The following is a 24,542-nucleotide window of genomic DNA, read 5'->3' as shown; positions in this document are numbered from 1 at the left end:
ACTAGTAATATCATCAACCATGTGTAGTTAACTAGTGATTATGATTGATTGTTTTTTATAAGTTTAATGCTAGCTAGAAACTTGCCTTGGCTTACTGTATTCGCGTAACAGACAGGTTCCTCGTGGAGTGCAAAGTATGGTGGTTCCCCGAGCTGACAAGGTAAATCTGTCGTTCTGCCCCTGGACGAGGCAGTTAACCCATTGTTCCTAGGCCGTCATTGAAAATAAGAATGTGTTCTTAACTGACTTGCCTCGTTAAATAAAGATTTAAATAAATAAATACACATTTAAATCCGTGTCCAAAATACAGATTTCCGATCGTTATGAAAACTTTAAATCGGCCCCAATTAATCGGCCATTCCGATGAATCAGTCGACCTCTAGTGGGAACTGGGACTCTTGAACCTGGCTCACTCTGTGTGAATGACCCTCGTTTACAGCCCCAGGTCAAACACCCACTCAATGCTTAGTGTCTTTGAAAGCCTTATAGGTTGGCCATGTTTTCCTGCCAAACTAGTGCCGGTGTGATGAGCATTATTACATGGCAAAAGGCATTTCTAGCAATTATTCTAGAATGGGAGACTGTTTTTGTAGAGTCATTTTATTCTCAACCAAGACAGCGAAGGCACTGTCTACATCCCTATAGGAATGTTGCTGCAAGATTCCAACCTGAATCGTCACACAGAGTTTTGGGATGGAAACAAATGAGATTTAGACACTGCTCAAGGGGAATGGCTTATAGATGTCAACGGTACTACAGACCTGTCAGTGCTAGTGAACCATGATGTGCTATGTAGTGTATTGCAGTGGGCTGTCAACTCTTCTTTTTTTTCTCTGGGTTATGTCAACTGTCTCGGACTGCTTAGACTGGAACTTAGGCACGTTTATCTGTTGAAACTGGAACAATACTTTGGGATAGAATTGAGGTCACCCTGACCTTGCTCAATTAATATTTAATTAAAAAGCTTTGTGAAACACTTACACAGTAAATACTTTTGTTGAAGATACTGTTGGCTTTGCTCATTTTGAAATGGTTCAAAACAAGGGTTAAAATGTGTCTTTTAGAGAGCAGTCATGCAATGACATTCAGGAGGAAACTGACAACCTAAACATGATCATTAGAGGATAACCGTTGTGATATGTCAGTTGTTGACATTGCGGTTGCAACTGAATTTAAGGCAATTGTCTTCCTCTTTATGACTGTGCTGTAGTCTAATAAGAATAGCAGCTTGCCTGTCAATAGAGGCCTTGTGCAAAAGCATGCGTGATTGTGCAAGATTGGACGGTTTTATCGTCGTGATAGTGAGGAGATGGTGTTTTTATTCTGGTTTGAAGATCATATTTTGACATGCAGATCCAGTCTCATTGCATTCTACTCTACACACTCATTGTTGTGACTTGAGCAGTGTTGGTCGTATTCTAAACCCACACAGGGAGGGGCCAGTGGAGAATGAAATGGACAGTATGCTGAATGCTAGACTGGAGTAAACAGAACCACACACTTCTTCATCCTTTAGGGACAGAGGCTGTAGTCTTCCAGTAATGAAGGCCATCTGTTAGAGAGCATGCGCTGCTAGCCTTGTGTCCCGGACAGATCTGGGGGTTTATGTTATGGCTGCCTTGCCCTCCTCTCTTCAGCATGATTCTTATTGCTTTCCTGACAGAGAGCCTCAGCCTACCTTAAACTGAGATACATAGTCAGTAATGAGAAACCGACATCTCAGGCCGGTCTACTTTGTGTAAAACTAAATAGTATTAGACATAACATTGTGTTTATGATTAAATACCATTGCCTATGGTGTAGTACAGGCTATCGTTATTCATATGTTACGTAGGATAGGCTATTTTATAACTGACCCCAACTCTAAGAGAACAAATTCTTTCTACTTATTATGGTTGTAAGAACAAGAACCGCAGACAAGTCTAACCATGCTATTGTATGTGATGGTGAGTCTAACCATGCTATTGTATGTGATGGTGAGTCTAACCATGCTATTGTATGTGATGGTGAGTCTAACCATGCTATTGTATGTGATGGTGAGTCTAACCATGCTATTGTATGTGATGGTGAGTCTAACCATGCTATTGTATGTGATGGTGAGTCTAACCATGCTATTGTATGTGATGGTGAGTCTAACCATGCTATTGTATGTGATGGTGAGTCATGCTATTGTATGTGATGGTGAGTCTATCCATGCTATTGTATGTGATGAGTCTATCCATTGTATGTGATGGTGAGTCTAACCATGCTATTGTATGTGATGGTGAGTCTAACCATGCTATTGTATGTGATGGTGAGTCTAACCATGCTATTGTATGTGATGGTGAGTCTATCCATGCTATTGTATGTGATGGTGAGTCTATCCCTATTGTATGTGATGTCTAACCATGCTATTGTATGTGATGGTGAGTCTAACCATGCTATTGTATGTGATGGTGAGTCTATCCATGCTATTGTATGTGATGGTGAGTCTATCCATGCTATTGTATGTGATGGTGAGTCCAACCATGCTATTGTATGTGATGGTGAGTCTATCCATGCTATTGTATGTGATGGTGAGTCTAACCATGCTATTGTATGTGATGGTCAGGGTTTCCATTAGCTGGCAATCACTGGCTTTTGGCTGAATTTTAATAAAATGAGAAGGCGATTGGAAATAAAACTGTTGCTGGGAGAAAAGAAAATGTATTTCATATTATGAGGCATGTCTTGCCTTGCTTCAAAGTAGCCTATAGGCAGAATCTGACCATGGAGGCAATGATTTCATAGACTTCATAGGCAGTGAGTGAGTTTCAAGTTTGGGGAAGCTCACAATTTATCCTACCATTTTCTACCGTTCTGTGTGCCAATTATGATTTTCATATGTACATTTAAGTCGAACAGTTTCATTTCACTAACGTTTTCGTTTCTCAAAATCATTTTCACGTGGTTAATCATAAAAATCTGAATTAAATCGATAAGTCAACTAATGCGAGTTCACCATCACCAGCCTCTGCCATATGGACACATTGATACACCGTGATCCATTGGCGGCTAAAGAAATGAGCGCATGGAACTCATTGTCCATAGGTCAATGCAGCAGTAGACCTATAACTTCCACTGCTCTTTCACACTGAGGATTGGTGATTATCCATGGGGAGATTGTTGGAAAGTTTTTTTCAAATAGCATAATGTGAAGAACTATACTTTTAATATACACTACATAGCAAAAGTATGTGGACACTTACTCATCAAACAATCTCATTCTGAAGTCATTGGAATTAATATGGAGTTGGTCCCCCCCTGCTGCTATAACAGTCTCCACTCTTCTGGGAATGCTTTCCACTAGATGGAACATTGCTGCTGGGACTTGCATCCATTCAGCCACGAGAGTTAGTGAGGTCGGGCACTGATGCTGGGCGATTAGGCCTGGCTCGCAGTCGGCGTTCCACTTCATCCCAAAGGTTTTCGATGGGGTTAAAGTTGAGGCTCTGTGCAGGCCAGTCAAGTTCTTCCACAGCGATCTCAACAAACCATTTCTGTAATGACCTCGCTTAGTGCACAGTGACATTGTCATGCTGAAACAGGAAAGGGCCTTCCCCAAACTGTTGCCACAAAGTTGTAACCACAGAATCATCTGAATGCCATTGTATGGTGTTGTGTTAAGATTTCCCTTCACTGGAACTAAGGGGGGCCCGAACCATGAAAAACAGCCCCAGACCATTATTCTTCCTCCACCAAACTACAGTTGGCACTATGCATTTGGGCAGATGGCGTTCTCCTGTCATCCGCCAAACCCAGATTTGTCCATCAGACTGGCAGATGGTGAAGCGTGATTCATTACTCCTCACATTTCCACTGCTCCAGAGTCTAATGGTGGCGAGCTTTACACCACTGCAGCCGACGCTTGGCTTTGCGCATGGTGATCTTAGGCTTGTGTGCGGCTGTTCGGCCATGGAAACCCATATTATGAAGCTCCCGACGAACAGTTCTTGTGCTGACGTTGCTTCCACAGGCAGTCTATAGTGAGTGCACTCAGCAGTCCTGTTCTGTGGCCTACCACTTTGCGGCTGAGCCGTTGTTGCTCCTGGATGTTTCCATTTACAGTTGACCGGGGCAGCTCTAGCAATGCAGACATTTTACGAACTGACTTGTTGGAAAGGTGGCATCCTATGACGGTGCCATGTTGAAAGTCACTGAACTGTTCAGAATGGGCCATTCTACTGCCAATGTTTGTCTATGGGGACTGCTAGGCTGTGCTCGATTTTATACACCTGTCAGCAACGGGTGTGGGCTGAAATAGCCAAATCCACTAATTTCAAGGGATGTTCACATACACAAAATGTGTATATGTAGTGTAACAGCCTACTCATTATGATTAGGAGGCAAGTCAGTCTGCTCACCTGGTGATCACGGACTGAGCAGAACTGATGCTCTGAAACTCTGCCGTTAATGTCTTTGTTTTGTTTCTAGTCACACCGTTTGACACTGAAATGGTTTTCAAATAAAGATTGAATTGATTATTGTTGTTCCTTCCTTGGTTTCCAGGGTGATCCGCGCTCTGGTTCGTCACGTGAAGTACTTCCTGGGTCTGAGGTTTGACGTGAGCGGCTTGGAACACCTGCAAACAGAGGGACCCTACGTCATCATCTCCAACCACCAGAGCTCCCTGGACGTACTGGGTAGGAGACACACACAGATGGATGAACGGACCGACACACTCACAGATGCACACTTACGCGCACACACACACTTTTGAATAGGATCAAGGCGTTTCCCTGGTCTCTCTGAGTCTCTTCCCTCTTGTATTGAATGCAAACACTGGGTTTCTCCCTTCCCACTAACTCCACCTTACCCTCCATAGCTCACTTCCTAAGGGAATCTTCTAGTAATGGTTTGAGTGCTGCCAGTCACAGAGTACTCTATTTTGAGAGAGGAGGATAGTGGGGATTGATACGCATGGTTTCAGTGGGCGAAGACTGACAACTGTCAGTTGGAATAGCGTCACACAAGCTCCGATCACTGACATGGCTGTCTAAGTCTAAACCCAACACAGACTGTGTATCCTAACTCTAGGGCTAGACAGCACTATTTTAAGATGGTGTATTTTGTAAATAATGTGGTTACAGATGTTTGACATTAGAGAAAGGCATGGATCAATATAAACTGCATTATGCTTGGTACCAGAGGATTGTGCAGCACTAGCCTTAATTAGTGCCATGAGGCTGACTGGCTGTATTTAGTTATTGAATGCAGAATGTGTTGTGCATTTTCACATTGAAATTGATCATCTTTGGTATCCCCTCATGGGAGATTTTGTTTGCATTCTAAAGGTATTTGAATGATATGTCTATTCAGAGAGTTGGTCAGGAGAGGAATTCTTAGTATGTCTCCTACTGGATTCTCATAGGGCCTAGGTTGTCTTCCTTGTGTGTCACATTGATTTAAGTGTGTGTGTGTGGGAGGGGGGGGGTTCACTTTAACAACTAGCTGGAGGAGTCAGTGTGTATGTGTCTTGGTGGTGACTGAGTGATATGAGCTGGCTGCAAGTCAGGAGACTGACTACACGCTAGGAGCAGGAATGTAAGGGAGGGGGAGCAAGGGAGGGAGCGAGCGAGCATGTGTGAGGGAGAAGGTGATTGTGTCTGACAGCGGGAGGGAAAGAAGGAGTGTGTGACAGTGAGGGAGAAGGAGAGAGGTGCTTCATTAGAGCTGATAACACACCGCAGGAGGCTGATGGCTGATCTAGGGTGGGAGTTACCATACCAACCTCCCATAACAGATAATCTACTGAACTACTGCTCCACCTGCTGATCCCAATCCTCATGAACAACCCCGGCCTTCTGTCCCTAGATTCCCTCCTCATGAACAACCCCGGCCTTCTGTCCCTAGCTTCCCTCCTCATGAACAACCCCGGCCTTCTGTCCCTAGCTTCCCTCCTCATGAACAACCCCGGCCTTCTGTCCCTAGTTTCCCTCCTCATGAACAACCCCGGCCTTTTGCCTCTAGCTTTTCTCTCTGCTCCTGGCCTCAAAGAGCACTTTGTTGGGCCAACTGGGTTGACAGGACACCAAAAGAAACAACCATCCAGACACATGCCAGCGATATAGATCAGACTCGCTCAAATGATCAATACACTACTGATTACATTGACTACAGACAACTCTCTAGGGCTCACCCTATTTAGTCGACTGGTTGGTAGATTGCTGTTGGACCGATAAAATGATTACTTTTTGATTGACACCTGTCTCAGTGGACTTATCCATAGTGTAGGCCACGGGGATGGCTCACCAGTAGTACAGTTGCCATTAATTCCCATAATTTCTAGAGTACAATGTTTGGTTACCGGAACTTCTGTTAACCTCTCTGCGCACCGAACCCATTAGCGGGATTAAATTCGACAACATACGGTGATCGCTACATAGATAGTCATATTAAACATTGGTTTGAAAGCCTAGAATCTTGCTAATCCAACTGCGTTGTCAGATTTAAAAAATGATTTATTGTGAAAGAATATGCTGCGATTATCTGAGCACAGACCCCCATATCAAGCTACTTATTCAACCAGCACTTGCGTAACAAAATCACAGATCGCATTGAAATAAATAGTTTACCTTTGAAGATCTTGCTCTGTTTGCAATCCCAAGGCTCATTGTTACACAATGAATGGTCTTTTATTCGGTTAAAACTTCTTAAGGACGTGGTACCGAGATGGGAACCACAATCAGCGGAAATGTTAAAGAGCGCCACCTATAGAGGTTGATAAACCTCAAACTTTCATTAAAATTGACATACAATATACTGAATTAAAGCTACACTCGTTGTGAATCTATCCACCAAGTCAGATTTGTAAAATGCTTTTCGGCGAAAGCACGAGAAGCTATTATCTGATACCATGCACCCTCAAAATACTGCAACGTCACCTAACACGACAGATTTTGCGTTAGCCGGCGCAAACCAAAAACGCTGAAATAAAATATAAAACATTCATTACCTTTGACGAGCTTCTTTCTTGGCACTCCTAGATATCCCATAAACATCATTTAGGGTATTTTTTCGATTAAATCGGTCCATATATAGCCTAGATATCGATCTAAGAATACTGTGTGATAAATGGAAAGAAATAGCGTTTCATAACGTAACGTCATTTTTTTAAATTCAAAAAGTCGACGATAAACTTTCACAAAACACTTCGAAATAGTTTTGTAATGCAACTTTAGGTATTAGTACACGTTAATAAGCGATAAAATTCATCAGGAGACGATGTAAATTCTTTAGCTGTCCGTGTATAAAACATGTCCGAAGAGAGCTCGATCAAAACATCCGGTCTGAGACCGGAGGGAAGGAGTTCCCTTGATTCGGTTAGACCAAGAATCAATTGCGAATCAAATGACAAGACTCTAGACAACGTGTGGAAGCTGTAGGCACTGTAGCCTCGGCCCTATTTAATTCGGTTCACTTTGAACAATTCCTTGAAGTCGCGGAAGGATATATTTTTCCATTTTCAGTGAACAGATTTCCCTGCACTTTTCGATGAAACGCACGTTCTGTTATAGCCACAGCCGTGATTTAAACAGTTTTAGAAACGTCTGAGTGTTTTCTATCCACACATACTAATCATATGCATATACTATATTCCTGGCATGAATAGCAGGGCGCTGAAATGTTACGCGATTTTTAACAAAAAGCTGCTTGAATTCTCAACTTCCTTAACAGGTTAAATCCATTTTTTTATAGCCTAACACAAAACATTTTGTGAAAGCTTATCTCGTTGAATTTCGTGTCATTCAATTTTCGACGTAACATCCAACGTAAAATAGACTTTCCCTGACTTTATCCAGTCATGTTTGGTTTCCTTGCAATCAACTGTTTGTTTGTAAGTAACACAACCAAACCTGATGGGTCATTTTGCGGGACGTATTGACCCGGAAAAAACGATTGGAAGACAACAAGTGACGAGCCCATTGTGCACCAATTATATGACCACTGTCTCGTTGATTGACTGTCTTTTAACCCAATGACCACTGATCGTCTTGAAATCTAGCTGGGTAGATGGCCAATGAGCAGAGGTAAACGGCAATATCCCATGATTCTTTGTTGTAAGACAAACCTTTCCATTGAACGCTGGCGTAAGGACCGTTCTTTCGCCATTGACAATTCTACCGTGAAGGGGCAAAGCTTATTACGCACAGCAGTATTTCGGTGACTTGCATCTTCAGCTGTTTATTTATCCAATATCATGGCGAATAAGTCAAGGAAAGCTAATTCTAAGACTAGATATATACGAATGTGGAAACAATTTTAGAGGAAATTCATCGTGAAAGTGAGACAGATCTGCTTTTTGAAGACTCCATTTTGAAGACTGAAACTGAGGCATATTTTTTGAACGGAGAGGACATTGTTTTGGACTGGTAAGTTGCTTTCATGCTAATGCCGTTGTTTGAAATTAATATAAAATATTATTTGTGATTGTTTTTACATTTTATTTGCAATATATAAAGATGTAATGAATTGGTAAAGGTAAAATGGTAAAGTACACGTTAGCTAGTCATTGTGAGTGTCTGTTTGTTTGTATGAGAATGACCATAGTGTGTGTGTGTGTATATATATATGTATGTATGTATGTGTGTGTGTGTGTGTGTGTGTATATATATATATATACGCGCACACACACTGCTCAAAAAAATAAAGGGAACACATCCTAGATCTGAATGAATAAAATATTCTTATTAAATACTTTTTTCTTTACATAGTTGAATGTGCTGACAACAAAATCAAATTTATCAACCCATGGAGGTCTGGATTTGGAGTCACACTCAAAATTAAAGTGGAAAACCACACTACAGGCGGATCCAACTGATGTAATGTCCTTATAACAAGTAAAAATGAGGCTCAGTAGTGTGTGGCCTCCATGTGCCTCTATGACCTCCCTACAACGCCTGGGCATGCTCCTGATGAGGTGGCGGATGGTCTCCTGAGGGATCTCCTCCCAGACCTGGACTAAAGCATCCGCCAACTCCTGGACAGTCTGTGGTGCAACGTGGCGTTGGTGGATGGAACGAGACATGATTTCCCAGATGTGCTCAATTGGATTCAGGTCTGGGGAACGGGCGGGCCAGTCCATAGCATCAATGCCTTCCTCTTGCAGGAACTGCTGACACACTCCAGCCACATGAGGTCTTGCATTGTCTTGCATTAGGAGGAACCCAGGGCCAACCGCACCAGCATATGGTCTCACAAGGGGTCTGAGGATCTCATCTCGGTACCTAATGGCAGTCGGGCTACCTCTGGCGAGCACATGGAGGGCTGTGCGGCCCCCCCAAAGAAATGCCACCCCACACCATGACTGACCCACCGCCAAACCGGTCATGGTGGAGGATGTTGCAGACAGCAGAACGTTCTCCACGGTGTCTCCAGACTCTGTCACGTCTGTCACGTGCTCAGTGTGAACCTGCTTTCATCTGTGAAGAGCACAGGGCGCCAGTAGCGAATTTGCCAATCTTGGTGTTCTCTGGCAAATGCCGAACGTCCTGCACGGTGTTGGGCTATAAGCACAACCCCCACCTGTGGACGTCGGGCCCTCATACCACCCTCATGGAGTCTGTTTCTGACCGTTTGAGCAGACACATGCACATTTGTGGCCTGCTGGAGGTCATTTTGCAGGGCTCTGGCAGTGCTCCTCCTCCTCCTCCTTGCACAAAGGCGGAGGTAGTGGTCCTGCTGCTGGGTTGTTGCCCTCCTACGGCCTCCTCCACGTCTCCTGATGTACTGGCCTGTCTCCTGGTAGCGCCTCCATGCTCTTGACACTACGCTGACAGACACCGCAAACCTTCTTGCCACAGCTCGCATTGATGTCCCATCCTGGATGAGCTGCACTACCGGAGCCACTTGTGTGGGTTGTAGACTCCGTCTCATGCTACCACTAGAGTGAAAGCACCGCCAGCATTCAAAAGTGACCAAAACATCAGCCAGGAAGCACAGGAACTGAGGTGGTCTGTGGTCACCACCTGCAGAACCACTACTTTATTGGGATTGTCTTGCTAATTGCCTATAATTTCCACCTGTTGTCTATTCCATTTGCACAACAGCATGTGACATGTATTGTCAATCAGCGTTGCTTACTAAGTGGACAGTTTGATTTCACAGAAGTGTGATTGACTTGGAGTTGCATTGTGTTGTTTAAAGTGTTCCCTTTATTTTTTTGAGCTATATATATATAAAATGGTATTGTGTAGAATGCAAACCCATACATCTCAACACAGCCAGCATGCTTCCTCCAATCAGTCTACATTAGAGGGAGCATCAAGGAGCTTGCTGGCAACAGCACCACTGCAACAAGCCCTGTCCCTTCTGCTCCTGCCACAAGTGTTCATCTGCCCAAATATATTTGTGCAGGCATGGATGTGTCTAAGGGCCAAAAGGGCACAGCATGGAGGTGTTGCTGTGTTGCTTGCAAGATCAAGTATCCCATCACATGCACCACATGCTCAGCGGCCCTCTGCTTTACATCAGAAAGAGACTGCTATGGCATCTGGCATCAGCAGCAGAATATTGTCTAGAGTTTTGGCAAAGTTGGTGGGGTTATATGGCAAAGTGGGTGGGGGCTAGGGTCAGTATGTTATATACTGGAGTTCTTTTCCTGTCTTATCCGGTGTCTTGTGTGAATTTAAGTCTGCTCTCTCTTTCTCTCCTTCTTTCTCTCAGAGGACCTGAGCCCTTGGACCATGCTTCAGGACTACCTGCCATGATGACTCCTTGCTGTCCCCAGTCCACCCGGCCTTGCTGCTGTTCCAGTTTCAACTGTTCTGCCTGCGGCTATGGAACCCTAAACTGTTCATTTTTACTCTTGAGGTGCTGTCCTGTTGCACCCTCTACAACCACTGTGATCTCCACCCAGCACAGCCAGAAGAGGACTGGCCACCCCTCATAGCCTGGTTCCTCTCTAGGTTTCTTCCTAGGTTTATGCCTTTCTAGGGAGTTATTCCTAGCCACCGTGTTTCTACACCTGCATTGCTTGCTGTTTGGAGTTTTAGGCTGGGGCTATATAAATAGATTTGATTTGATAGAGGACCGAGGGTCTTCCAAATATTGAAAGTGTGTAAATAGTTACCCATGTTATTTTGTAAATGTGTGTGTATGTGTGTATATATATATATATATATCCATTCCCCCCCCCCATGATTTTCCCTCCATTTTTGGGGGAGGGGGGGGGGGGGTGTTAGAATATTTTGTATATAGTTATTTGTTTCAAAATGTATACCTTCACCAATTTGGCCACTTGGGTACATTTGGGCTACTCGTGTGGGACACCTGGGTGATTTCATGATAAATGTCATGTAGCACACTCATTTTGGAAGTTATCATTCTGAAACTTTGCACAAGTACTGTTGCCCTCTTGTATTTTTCATATTCTTTGTTTAATTAGTTAACCTGGGATTTGTTTGCATGTTTCAGTGTGAAAAAAGTGTCACCTTTTTGGGCCCTCACCAGTTTGCATTGGCACTCCAAATGGGAAAAGGTTGCCGAACCCTGGTGTAGCCTATTAGCGGCCACTTCAGTAGCCTAATGACAGAATTTGCGAAGGCAAGCAGCAGCTGGAAGAGGTGGGTCGGGAACGGGTTTTTTTTCTTCTGGTTTGGCTATCTTGATTTCTGGCTCCCTCTTGAGTCCTTTGTGTGTCTGATTGAAATAATGACGTCTGCTTAAAGCATCAGACAAGCTCCGTAGCCTACATATAGTTGATTTTATTAAAACGCATAGGGTGTGTTTACATATCGAAAAATACAAGTTTAATGAACAGTCGATTCGTCGAAGGAACAGACGACTCTTGGTCGACCAAGATTTTATTTTTTGTCGGCGACAGCCCTATAACTCACTACAAGGCATGGCGACTTGACCCAGTACCAAATTCCAGACCAATCAAATGCAAAACTTTACTGATTGTAATCAGCCACCTCAAACAAATACAGGGCTCTACAGTGTGATCATTTTGCTCAACCTATGTGCCTAAATATTTTTGCTGTGCGACCTGAAATTGATTTAGGAGCACCATTCTAGCTTTAAAGGGTAGGTAGCATGTTTTTACCCACCAATGTAATAGTGTGGTCAAAGACGTAGTAACTTAGTTATAGTCACAATCTGGTTACCTATAAGTACAAACAGGTATGTTTTGGGGTTATTACATATTAACTTATTTCCAGATCACTTCTAAACTACCCACAATGCACTCTTTCTCAACGTCGTATGGAAGATCTACTGTGGCTACATAGTTCGTAGGCTAGCTTGGTAGCTAGCTCAAGGTGGCTTACGTTAGCCACACCTCATGCTATTTATGGCTTTGAGGCTGTTATCTAGTAAGGCAGGCTCTGGTGCTATCTTGCCGTGAGTTCAAAATGTAAGAGAATCATGCCTGCTTTCTCTTTGTGTAGTACCTCGTCTGTTTTCCTTTTTGTTTGAACTTTTCGGCATGTTCTCTGTGAAGTAGGCTATGGGAGTTTTGTAGATTTTTCTACCTTGGCTTGGTGCTGGCGCATGTTTGTGCAACGGTATCTTATCAGAGAGAAATAGGCTGGATATGTTGGCTGGATAGCTAGCTAGCTACATGAAGTAAGGGTCACCTGGAAACATTGACCAACACTTTGGTTCCTACCCTGTCAATAATTCCTCCCTCATTTATTCATTGGTCCTCCCCACGATATTCCAACTATTTAATTAGAATAATCATATTTACAACAGATCACCAATTAACTGGGAATGTATATTTTTTGCCAACGTGTGAAAATGATAATAGAAATGCAGCGATTGATTGAAAATGCTGAATATATATATATTTTTGAGTTGGATTAAAAAGTGTATATATGGAGAAAGCCCCATTTAATCATTTGTGAACAATTCATACAGCATATTTAGAACTTTTATTATTCAGAAACATAAAATCCTGTCACATATCAAACATTTTGTGATATATTTAGTTCATATTGCCCAGCCTTACTACCTACCCTTTAATATTTCAAATGTTTCATTGTGCTCCTAATTTCTTTGTCTACATTTTTCAACTTAGGCTCACATGTGCTCCTTGTAAAAAAGGTCAGTTGTAGAGCCCTGCAAATAGATGACGTATTAACTGTGACTTCGTAAGGCTAGTGTGAGATAAGGTGAGATAGGTGAGAGAACACCATTCAAGGTCAGAGATTTCCTCACAATAATAATCAGACCGCTGTGCATTAAAGGGTGAAGTCGACTGATCAGACCACTGACTCAACAGTGTGATTACCAACAACAGCAGGGCTCTCCAGAGGGTGGTGCGGTCAGCCTAACACATCACCAGGGGCAAACTGCCTGCCCTCCAGGACATCTACAGCCACAGGAAGGCAAAGAAGATCATCAAGGACCTCAGCCACCCGAGCCACGGCCTGTTCACCAGCTACCATCCAGAAGGCAGACTGTACAGGTGCATCAAAGCTGGGACCGAGAGACTGAAAAACGGCTATCTCCAGGCCATCAGACTGTTAAATAGTCACCACTAGCCAGCCTCCGCCCAGTACCCTGCCCTGAATTTAGTCACTGTTACTAGCTGGCTACCACCTACTCTACTCTGCACCTTAGACTGCTGCCCCTATGTACATAGTCATTGAACACTGGTGACTTTAATAATGTTAACATACTGTTTTACCCACTTCAGCAAGTATTCATACCCCTTGACTTCTTCCACATTTTGTGTTACATTCTGAATTTCAAATGATTCAATTTCCCCCCAGCCATCTGCACACTACCTCATAATGACGAAGTGAATACAGAAATATCTAATTTACATAAGTATCGACACCCCGGAGTCAGTGCTTTGTAGAAGCACCTTTGGCAGCAACTACAGCTTTGAGTCATCTTGTGCAAAGCTGATACAGACATACCCATCTGGATTTCCTCCCATTTTTCAAGCTCTGTTACGTTATATGGGGTGATTAGCAATCTTGAAGTCTTTCCACAGATTTTTAATGGGATTCAAGTCTGGGCTTTGGCTGGGCCACTCAAGGACTTTCACATTCTTGTTCTGAAGCAATTCCAGCATTGCTTTGGCTGTGTTGCTTGTGATCATTGTCCTGTTGGAATGCAAATCTTGGCCCCAGTCTAAGGTCTTTTGCACTATGAAACAGGTTCTCATCTAGGATTTGGCTGGATCTTCATTATTTCCTCTGGCCTTACCAGTCTCCCAGTCCCTGCTGCTGAAAAGCGTCCACATAGCATGATGCTGCTACTACCACGCTTCATGGGTTTTCTCCAGACATTGCGCTTTGCCTTCAGGCCAAAGAGTTACAATTTTGTCTCATAAGACCACAGGCATTTTTGACTTATCTTGCGTGCTGTCATGTCTTTTTCTCAGGAGTGGCTTCTGTCTGGCCACTTTCCCATAAAGTCCAGATTGGTGAAGTGCTGTAGAGACTGTTGTCCTTCTGGCAGGTTCTCCCATCTCAGCCAAACAGCTCTGTAGTTCTGTCAGTGGTCATTGGGTTCTTGGTCACCTCCCTGACCAAGGTCCTTCTTGCCCGGTTGCTCAGTTTGGTCTGAAGACCAGCTCTAGGCACACTACCGGGGTCGGGTTAACACAGAATTCTGTGTTTATCGTGCATAAGAAATATGCATATGAAATATATTGCTGCATTTTGTAAACGCAGATCTAAAATGCTTCTTGTGATTTCTGCTTGGCATTAGATACATTTGCACTCCAATGAGAATTCACGAACATGCAGACAGCGCTCACACATCAGTCAAAGTTATTTTCTCGGTGTAGCCTACTTTACTCTGCTAAATGCAAGATTAACATTAGGAAATGTAGCTGGCTACATTCTTTCTATGATAAACGTTGTACATTTGTTGGCCTTGCATAGTTTTAGCAAAAAATACCTTGCTTTTTCATTGTAAGCTCATTTACTTGTGTAGCTGCTAGGCAAATAGCATTGCACTTCTGTCATCTGATGAAAATTATTTATTTTTTCTGCCTAATGTGTTGCGCTAATGCATTTTTTTGTGGAGGAGAACATTAGTTGCGCGCTCCTGATCACACTTGAATTCTAACATAAAGCGCATGTGAAATGGTTTGAAATGCAGATTTTTTTTTTAAAGATCTGCATTTTGAAAATGCTCTAGAAATGTGTATACCCTTCCCCAGATATGCATAATTACAATCTCGTAGATCTGAGGACAGTTCCCTGGACTTGGTATAGTTTCTGCTCTGACATGCGCTATCAACTGTGGGACCTTATGTAGATGGGTATGTTTCTTTCTAATTCATGTCCAAGCAATTGAATTGGCGACAAGTGGATCTCAAGGATGATCAAAGGAAATTGGATGCACCTGAATTCAATTTGGAGTGTCATATCAAAGGGGTGGGAGAACTTAACTAAGTTATATTTCTATATTTCATTTTGAAAAAATGTATATTTTGTCACTTTGTCATGAGGTATTGTGTGTAGATGGGTGAGATTTATTTGATCAATTTTTAATTCAGGCTGTAAAACAACCATGTGGAATAAGTCCAGGGGTATGAATACTTTCTGAAGGTCTTGTATATACTGTATTCTAGTCAAGGCTCATCCTATATAGCTACTGTTGTACACACCTTGTCAATTCATATTTTTTCTACACACACACACACACACACACACAACAATCATACAGTGCATTTGGAAAGTATTCAGACTCCTTGACTTTTTCCACACTGTTACGTTACAGCCCTATTCTAAAATTGATTAAATAAAATGTTTTCCTCAACAATCTACACACAAGACCCCATAATGAAAAAGCGAAAACAGGTTTTTATACATTTTTGCAAATGTATTAAATAAACACTTTTATTGGGTCACATGGGCAATACAATCATAAAAAATAAAATATGACCCTTTTACATGTGTTTTGTAACTTACACACCCCCATTCCAAACATGCTCCAATGTTGGACAATCCACAAAAATAAGGTACCAGTCAAAAGTTTGGGCACACCTACTCATTCAAGGGTTTTTCCTTATTTTTCATGTTTTCTACACTATAGAAGAGTAGTGACGACATCGAAACTATTAAATAACACATATTGAATCATGTTAACCAAAAAAGTGTTAAACAAATCAAAATATATTTGAGATTCTTCAAAGTAGCCACCCTTTGCCTTTGACAGCTTGGCATTCTCTCAACCAGCTTCACCTGGATTGCTTTTACAACCGTCTTGAAGTAGTTCCTACATATGCTGAGCACTTGTTGGCTGCTTTTCCTTCACTCGGTGGTCCAACTCATCCCAAACCATCTCGATTGGGTTTGATCTCTGCAACATGGTTGCCATGAAAAATCTTTGAATGAGTAGGTGTCCAAACTTTTGGCTGGTACTGTATGTGAACATCAGATGCAAATCTGTATTCCCAGTAATGTGAAATCCATAGACTGAATCCAAGGCCTAATGAATTTATTTCAATTGACTGATTTCTTTATATGAACTGTGCAAATGTGACATTGTACCATGGCTGTAATTTAAGAGTCTGGAATATGTAAGGGATAATCAACAAGGGGCTATGCGTCCTCTGGAAAGTAATGCAACTCTGTGGATGGTTAGATCCACTCCGTTAGTACGTTGTGGAACAAACCTTCTACGTTCATTATTTTCCATAAAACACACATCCCCTCATTGATAATCCCTTACATATTCCAGACTCTGACATTGCTCCTTCTGATGTTTCTTAATTTCTTTTTATTTTGGGGATTTGTTTGTATTCTTCGGTGTTACTGCACTGTTGAAGATAGAAACATAAGTATTTCGCTGCACCTTTTGATAGTATGTGTACGTGACCAATAACATTTTGATTCATTTGTTTTTAATGCACAGTGGTCTGATTATTAGACTTGGGCCTTTAAGGCCTAACACGGAACCCAAACCGGCAATCTTGCATCCATTTATTTTGTCCCCCTACACCAAACGCGATCACGACACGCAGGTTAAAATATCAAAACAAACTCTGAACCAATTACATTTCATTTGGGGACAGGACGAAAAGCATTAAACATTTATGGAAATTTAGCTAGTTAGCTTGCACTTGCTAGCTAATTTGTCCTATTTAGCTAGCTTGCTGTTGCTAGCTAATTTGTCATTGGATATAAACATTGAGTTGTTATTTTACCTGAAATGCACAAGGTCCTCTATTCTGACAATTAATCCACACATAAAAAGGTAAACCGAATAGTTTCTAGTCATCTCTCCTCCTTCCAGGCTTTTTCATCTTTGAATTTATATGGTGATTGGCATCTAAACTGTCATAGTATTACCACGACGACCGACAACACAGTTCATCTTTCAAACACCCATGTGGGTATAACCAATGAGGAGATGGCACGTGGGTACCTGCTTCTATAAACCAATGAGGAGATGGGAGAGGCAGGACTTGCAGCACAATTAGAAAGGACTTCTATCTTAGCCCTTGGCAACGCAGACGCTCGCGAGCAGTGGGTGCAATAATTGAATAACAGATTTCTAAATGTATTTTGCCACGCTCGCGCAAGCAACGTGAGCGGTGTAGTCAGGGTATTAGTCTCATTCCAAATCATTCAGTGGTGCCAATGAAATCCTTGTGCAAAACTGTTAATTCAGTTACATACATGGTTGGTTCTTAAGTTTTAGATTCAACCCCACATGATGACGATTTCATACAGATGAAATATCCCAGCAATCAGATCTAAAAGATCCTTGAATGCTTCATTTACACAGGCAGCCCAATTTTTATATTTTTTTCACTAATTGGTCTTTTGACCAATCAAAACACATCTTTTCACATCAGCTCTTTTTCAGTGCTGATCTGAGTGGTCCAAAGACTAATTAGTGAAAAAATATTGGGCTGCCTGTGTAAATGCCTGACAGATCTAATAGTCTAGATCTTCTCGAAGATCATGTTCTCCCTCAGGTCTAATGGAGGTCCTGTAACAGATCCACTAACAGATCCTTTCCAACCCCCAGGTCTAATGGAGGTCCTCCCAGATCGCTGCACCATGGTTGCCAAGAAGGAGCTGGTGTACGCTGGCACTGTGGGCATCGTGTGCTGGCTGGGCGGCATCGTCTTTATCAACCGCAAGAAGACACGAGACGCCAAGAGTGTCATGGCCGAAGCTGCCAAGACCATGCTGGATGACCAGGTAAATCAACAGGACTAATCTATTGGACCAGATTAATTCGTAAACCCGCGCTGTGCTCTGGAGCCTTCCAATCTAACGACTAACTCCATTCTGAAAGCCCAATAATGTATGATGTCAGGGAGTGACATACTGTTAGATCATAAAAATGTATTAAACAAATGTAATTTAATTCCCAAGCCAGTATATCCTGAAACTTAACCCAAGTTTTGAATACTTGTAACTTGTTTTTCTATGTTTATTTCTGGTTTAGTGTCCAGACCTTTCTCCACCACTGATATTTAAATACTGTTTCCATGCTTCCACATAGGCCTCACCTTTGACCCCTAACCTTTGCCCCCTGTAGATCCGTCTGTGGGTGTTCCCGGAGGGTACGCGGAACCAGAGGGGCGACCTGTTGCCCTTCAAGAAGGGAGCCTTCCACCTGGCAGTGCAAGCGCAAGTGAGCCACAGGGCCGTGTGTGTGTGCGTGCATGCCTCTATTCCAGTGTTCACAAGGGGGACCTAACAACCTAGCATTGAGACTGACTGAACATCATATGAATTGCAGAGGACATTTTCACTACCTTTGACACAGATGGAAGACAAAGGGAGTAAGAGAGACTGAGAGAAGCAAAGACCGAGGGAGCAATACAGTGGGAGAGAGAGACCCAGAGAGCCTAATGGAAAGGGTTTCTAAGGTTATAGATGGAGGGTGATATCGGATGAGTGTTGGGGAGAATGAAAGACTGAGGAAGGGAGACAGGTGAAATAAATGTAAAGAATAACGTTACATGAAACAGAGCCAGACCGACACCGCAGGTTCACTCCAGGTTATGAGGCGTCGAAGTGTGTGTGTGTTTATTGTACAGTCTGTCTGTATAGCCTGTATTCAATGTAGGCCTTGTGCGCCTGCATGCTCAAAGGATGTGTATCAGTGGATAGATCTGAGAAACAGACGGAACACAGTAACCAAGACCTGCTGGTCCATATTAACTAACACAGAAATATCTGAGGAATCTCTGGTCTACAGAAGGGTCAATTCAAAACCCTAATCTGTATAGTAGATCTCTGCAGAATGGTGTATGTTTGAGTTTCCCATATCATTAACACATGACTGTTGTACTCCAATGCAGAGCTAACGATATCTCTAGGTCTGCCTCTGCAGGGCTGGAGGAGATGGTGCATGTGTGTGTGTGCCCATAGATGTGTGTACAGACAGTCTGTGTAGGCCAGTCAGCCATGCATGTCTTTGTCTGTGTGTTCATGTTTGTCTTTGTCTTGCCTGAGGGAGGGAAGCATCCTTAAAAAGTAGATTATACTTGTTGGTTTGTGATCTTGGAAATAATAATGGTATTTTGGTACCCTGGGCTTATATCGAATGTGGAATGAACTGTCATGGTAATTCTATTTCTTGCTTCTCTCTCTTTCTTGCTTCTGTCTCTGTTCCAGGCTCCTATCATTCCCATCGTGTTCTCCTCCTACAGTAACTTCTATCTACGGAAAGAAAAGCAGTTCAACTCGGGTACAGATGTTTGTAGTTCATATTGAAAAGGTGTTATCCACAGCTACTCTTGACATTAATGGCTTATGATATTATTTATCAAAAGAAGTTGTCCTTTGCTTCCATGCAGACACGATGATGAGGGTTGTTGTTGTGATGATGTTTACGATGATATTTATGCCATGCTATGCTCTAACAAGGGACCATCACACTGAAGATCCTTCCGAAGATTGAGACGAAGGGCATGACGTCAGACAACGTGGCCGACCTCTCCGACAAGTCCTACGACCTCATGCGCTCCGTCTTCCTAGACATCTCTGGCTCTGCCCCCGTAACCCAGAGCAACGGGCCCTCCTTGCGCCACTAAACATGAACAACCTCCCTCCTCATTTTCCTGTCCAAGACACCAAACTCCCCCCCCCCCCCTTCTCTCCCCTCCACATCGTCCCAGCTCCCTACCCTACCTACTTACAAATTAAGTCAAATATATTGGCACCCTCACACTTTACAATGGCGCAGAATGTTCTGTTTTCTCTTTTCAAAACTGGTTGAATGGATATGTCTTACCCTTAAGGCACCTGCAACTTACCACGGGTGAGAGAAATGACACCGTAAACAAGATAATTGCTTCCAACCAGCCAAATTAATTTTTTATAATTTAGTCCAGGCTATCTTTTTTTACTTTGAAGTGAACAATCTCTCAATTTTAGAAGAAGAAAAAATGTATTGGTCCTGTGCAGTTGTAAATAAAACAAATTCATGTGTGTACACCAAATGTTTTTTAAATGTCAACTTATCTTAAAAAACATAGTGAATCATGCAAGGGTGCCAATATATTTGAGTGTATCTCTACCAGGACAGAACGCACACACCAGGTCTACGTCATGAACTCTTCTCTGCTTTCTGATGTGTTGGCCTGGTCCAGTTTGGTTCTGGTTGGTTCCTGGTCTGGCCTAGCCCAGTACATTCCAGCCCTGACCGCTCACTGCAGCAGGTTAGAACTGCATGGATGTGATGTGGGTTCATCATGCATTCCTTTTGGATTGCTCTGTTGTCCAGCATTTTGTTTTGTTTATCTGTTTTTAAGTGGCTTTATGGTTGTCTGATTGTATGGCAGTAGTTGTGCTTTCGCTATTTTCCCTCTCCCTTCCTCCGGCTTGACTTTAGATTTTCGTAAATGTCGCCAGTGGATATTTATAGCTTCTTCTGGTGCTGCCTAACCTCTTTTCTTAATGCGCTCTCAGACAATCGCAACACACAACCACCCTGCTTTAACATGCACACACAACAGTTCCCCCTGCTCAACACCACATCCCACCCAACCCCAGTGTATCCTCCCCTGTTCTGCATTCCAGCCTATTGTCTCTGTGAAGAACAGGGGGTCTGGAGGACCAAGGGGTCTGGAGGGGAGGTGGAGGGCAACAGAGGAGCGAGATGAGATCAACAGTAGTTGACTTAGGGACTTGTTCCTTATCTGTGTCTCAGTGGAATCCACTCTATATTGTTACTTACTTACATACTGACCACACTGGCATCTCAACCACCTTATCACAATAGCTCAATGATATACTGTACCGTGCTTGATATACTGTACCATGATATACTGTACCGTGCTTGATATACTGTACCATGCTTGATATACTGTACCATGATATACTGTACCATGATATACTGTACCACGCCAAACAACAAGGTATACAACGAAGACAAGAACCATCCTCAGTGAGTTCATGGACTTTACTGGACTTATCAGTTTCCAAACGTGCATTTTTGGTTTACTACACAGATTTTCTTCATTCTTATTTTCTATCCGCCTAAGACATAACCTGCATGTAACATTGAGCAAAGTGTTGTTTTTTGCAGCTGTGTTCTATATTTCTCTTTATTTATATCTACATCATATGGTATTGTGTTCATTTTATTTGTGTCTTAAAGTTCTGTTCTTTGTGCATGGAGAACCTATTTAAGATGTATAAAAGGTGATTTTATGAAGTGCAATGTCCAACTGTTCAATCTAAACTGCTCCAAAGTGTAAGAGTTCTAGGATGTATTCATTACATCTTGCAACGGAAACTGTTTTAAGAGCCAAACAAAACAAATGGAGCAAACTGAATGAAACGGAGGGACCTACTTGAATTTGTCCAATAGGAACTCTGGTTTTGTTGGAAAAAGTGTGCTAGTGCTTTACATTTACATTACTTTAAAAGTAACACATTGGGAAGTGATCTAGATGTAACACGGGTACACGAGTAACATTTATTTATTACCTAAGTCTTGTGCATTCTTTGCTTGGCCAAATGTTCCTTATTGTTACATGGCAACTATACTGAACAAAAATATAAACGCAACATGCAACAATTTTTAGATTTTACTGAATTACAGTTCATAGAAGGAAATCAGGAAATAAGTTCATTAGACACTAATTTATGGCTTTCACATGACTGGGCAGGGGCACATGGGTGGGCCTGGGAGGGCATAGGCCCCCCCACTTGGGCGCAAGGCCCAGTCAGTCAGAATCAGTTTTTCCCCACAAAAGGGCTTTATTACAGACAAAAATACTCCTCAGCACCCCTGCCTCCAGACGATCCCGCAGGTGAGGAAGCCAGATGTGGAGGGCCTGAGCTGTTGTGGTTACACACAGTCTGCAGTTGTGAGCCAGTTGTACGTACTGCCAAATTCTCTAAATTGACACTGGAGGTGGCTTACGGTAGATAAATTAACATTAAATTCTCAGGCAAGAGCCCTGTTGGATGTTCCTGCAGTCAGCATGCTAATAGCATGTTTCCTCATTTTGACACATCTGTGGTATCGTGTTGTGTGACAACTGCACATTTTAGAGTGGCCCTTTATTGTCCCCAGCACAAGGTGTACCTGTGTAATGATCACGCTGTTTAATTAGCTTCTTGATATGCCCCCTGTCATGTGTATAAATTACCGTGACAATTTAGAAATGCCCACTAATAGGATGTAAACAAATTTGTGCTCAAAATTTGAGAGACAAGCTTTTTGTGCCAATGGAACATTTCTGGGATATTTCAGTTCATGACACATGGGACCAACACTTTGCATGTTACATTTATATTTTTGTTCAGTATAGAAGGGCTGCTGTCAGAGTGGTTTCCTTAGCTTTATACTTGATAAACTGGTGCTTTTCCTATTAATGGGGAAGAGGAGGGATACACGCATAGTCATTACATACTGTGGTTTTCTGACCAATTATGATACCCAAAACAGAACTGAGAATATTACATTTGATGTTTTTAATCGATGGATGGTGTATGATATGTACAACTCTGACTGTGGGGGAAAGGCACGGTCTATTTTTAAAGGAAGCGAGGAATTGGCTGAATGTTTTTGGCCTTGTATTCAAGGTAGTAATAATCAAAGTTGGGATTGTGAAGTTCGTAAACTTGTGAGAGGTTTTATATTCTGTAATTAATAGACAGATGACTGGAATGACTGAAATACTTTTAATGTATGGCAACGCAGCTTCTTATTTTAATTTGTATCCAGATCTTGACATTTTTAATATTCACTGCCCTTACATTAGTTGGCTAAAATGACGTCGCTTGAAGCTTTTTGCCTGTCAAAAACACCAGTCTGAGAATGTATTTCAGGATTATTTGTGTACTACTTATTGCATTTAACTCTTTATTTTTCAATTTTTTAAAAACTTTAAGTATAACTTATTTCAATGGAATGTTGTTTTGCATACAGTTGGTTTCTGACACAAAGAAATGTCAATGATTAATTGTTTTTATTTAAAATTAAGGTAAAGTAATTGAACACTTAATTTTATCTCCAGCATTTTTCTTTGTTGTGCACCCAAACTTCCTGAGGTACAGGGTTGAGGGTCAATCCATTTCAATTCAGTCAATCCAAAAAACATCTACTTCAATTATCCCCAGTGCTTCTCTGAAACATGTTTAATTAGAATTTCAGTTTACTTCCTGAATTGACTGAGTTGATGAACTCCAACCCTGTTGAGCCGCTCATGCTGTAGAAGTGAAATTATCTATGCTTTGTCTGGTAAGAACCCTGTATACGAGGCCTCTTCATAGTCGATTGGCTACAGTAGCTTTACCTGCTGGGCTTTTGGCTTACTTGGTTCTGAGGAGTAAATCAACTCAAGGCCCGGGCTTTCCTCATCTTTATGTTCTTGAAGGCCAGTACCACCATGTAAGGAATATCGGTCTGAATACATCAAATAAATCTGTGACTTTAATTTTTGTTAATAGAAGTATATATTAACAATAGTAAGCCTTTCATGGTTTTTGTTATCTTAATGCAGTGGTGTCTTTTTAAAAAATCTTACAACAGAGGTTTGAATGTTCATCAAAGATGCTACCAAATTGGTTTCAACCAAATGTATACTGTCATTGATTTTTAGACAATGGTCAATAGTTAGCCTCTTTTTATGATTCTTTTCATGATGTTTTGTAGCTTAACTTTCTAGTGTGTCAGCTAAAAGCGTCATTGACTCATGACGATCATATGTTAACTCAACAGGCTCTGCAGCACTACTTTGGAGAGCCTGGTTGGTTGATCTGGCTGTTGTTTACAAAATTATATATAAGATATTGGAGAAAGATTTAAAGTATTCTAAATATGAATAAAGCACTTTTCATGTTGAGTTTGTGATTATATTTCAAAAGAACAAATCTTATAAAAATATTCTGAATTTCACCAAAGCAATTAAAGTGTAATCTGTTGGCTCTAGATGACTATGAAGCATTGAGCTGGCCAAGGCGTCTTGTCTTATGACATCCTGCTGAGCTGTCTGTGTGGCCTAGACATACACACACGACAACATAGAAGCCCATTGTAGTATCTGGTTAATATCGACGATGTAGTATTTCTTGATTTCACAGAAATATTGATTAAACATGTTTGATGAATTCTTTGGAAAATAATGTCTTTTT

General features: G+C 42.0%; 1 protein-coding gene across 2 annotated transcripts in view; it reads left to right on the top strand.

The window, feature by feature from the left end:
• Positions 1–24,518, top strand: part of LOC115120472 (1-acyl-sn-glycerol-3-phosphate acyltransferase alpha-like) — a 30,045-nt gene extending 5,527 nt beyond the window's left edge. The window contains exons 2-6 of one of the 2 annotated variants that reach the window (XM_029649417.2): positions 4,528–4,661; positions 17,965–18,140; positions 18,484–18,579; positions 19,569–19,641; positions 19,821–24,518. In XM_029649417.2, coding sequence (XP_029505277.1) covers positions 4,528–4,661; positions 17,965–18,140; positions 18,484–18,579; positions 19,569–19,641; positions 19,821–19,987 — 646 coding nt within the window. In that variant the 3' untranslated portion in view covers positions 19,988–24,518. Of the gene's footprint in view, positions 1–4,527; positions 4,662–17,964; positions 18,141–18,483; positions 18,580–19,568; positions 19,672–19,820 lie in introns of both variants that reach the window. The other variant, XM_065017350.1, reaches the window with a different exon arrangement.
• The last annotated feature ends 24 nt before the right edge of the window (positions 24,519–24,542 follow it).

Source organism: Oncorhynchus nerka, linkage group LG4 (genome assembly GCF_034236695.1).
Source record: "Oncorhynchus nerka isolate Pitt River linkage group LG4, Oner_Uvic_2.0, whole genome shotgun sequence".
Taxonomy (NCBI): Eukaryota; Metazoa; Chordata; class Actinopteri; order Salmoniformes; family Salmonidae; genus Oncorhynchus; species Oncorhynchus nerka.
This window is presented reverse-complemented; position numbering and strand designations above follow the sequence as displayed.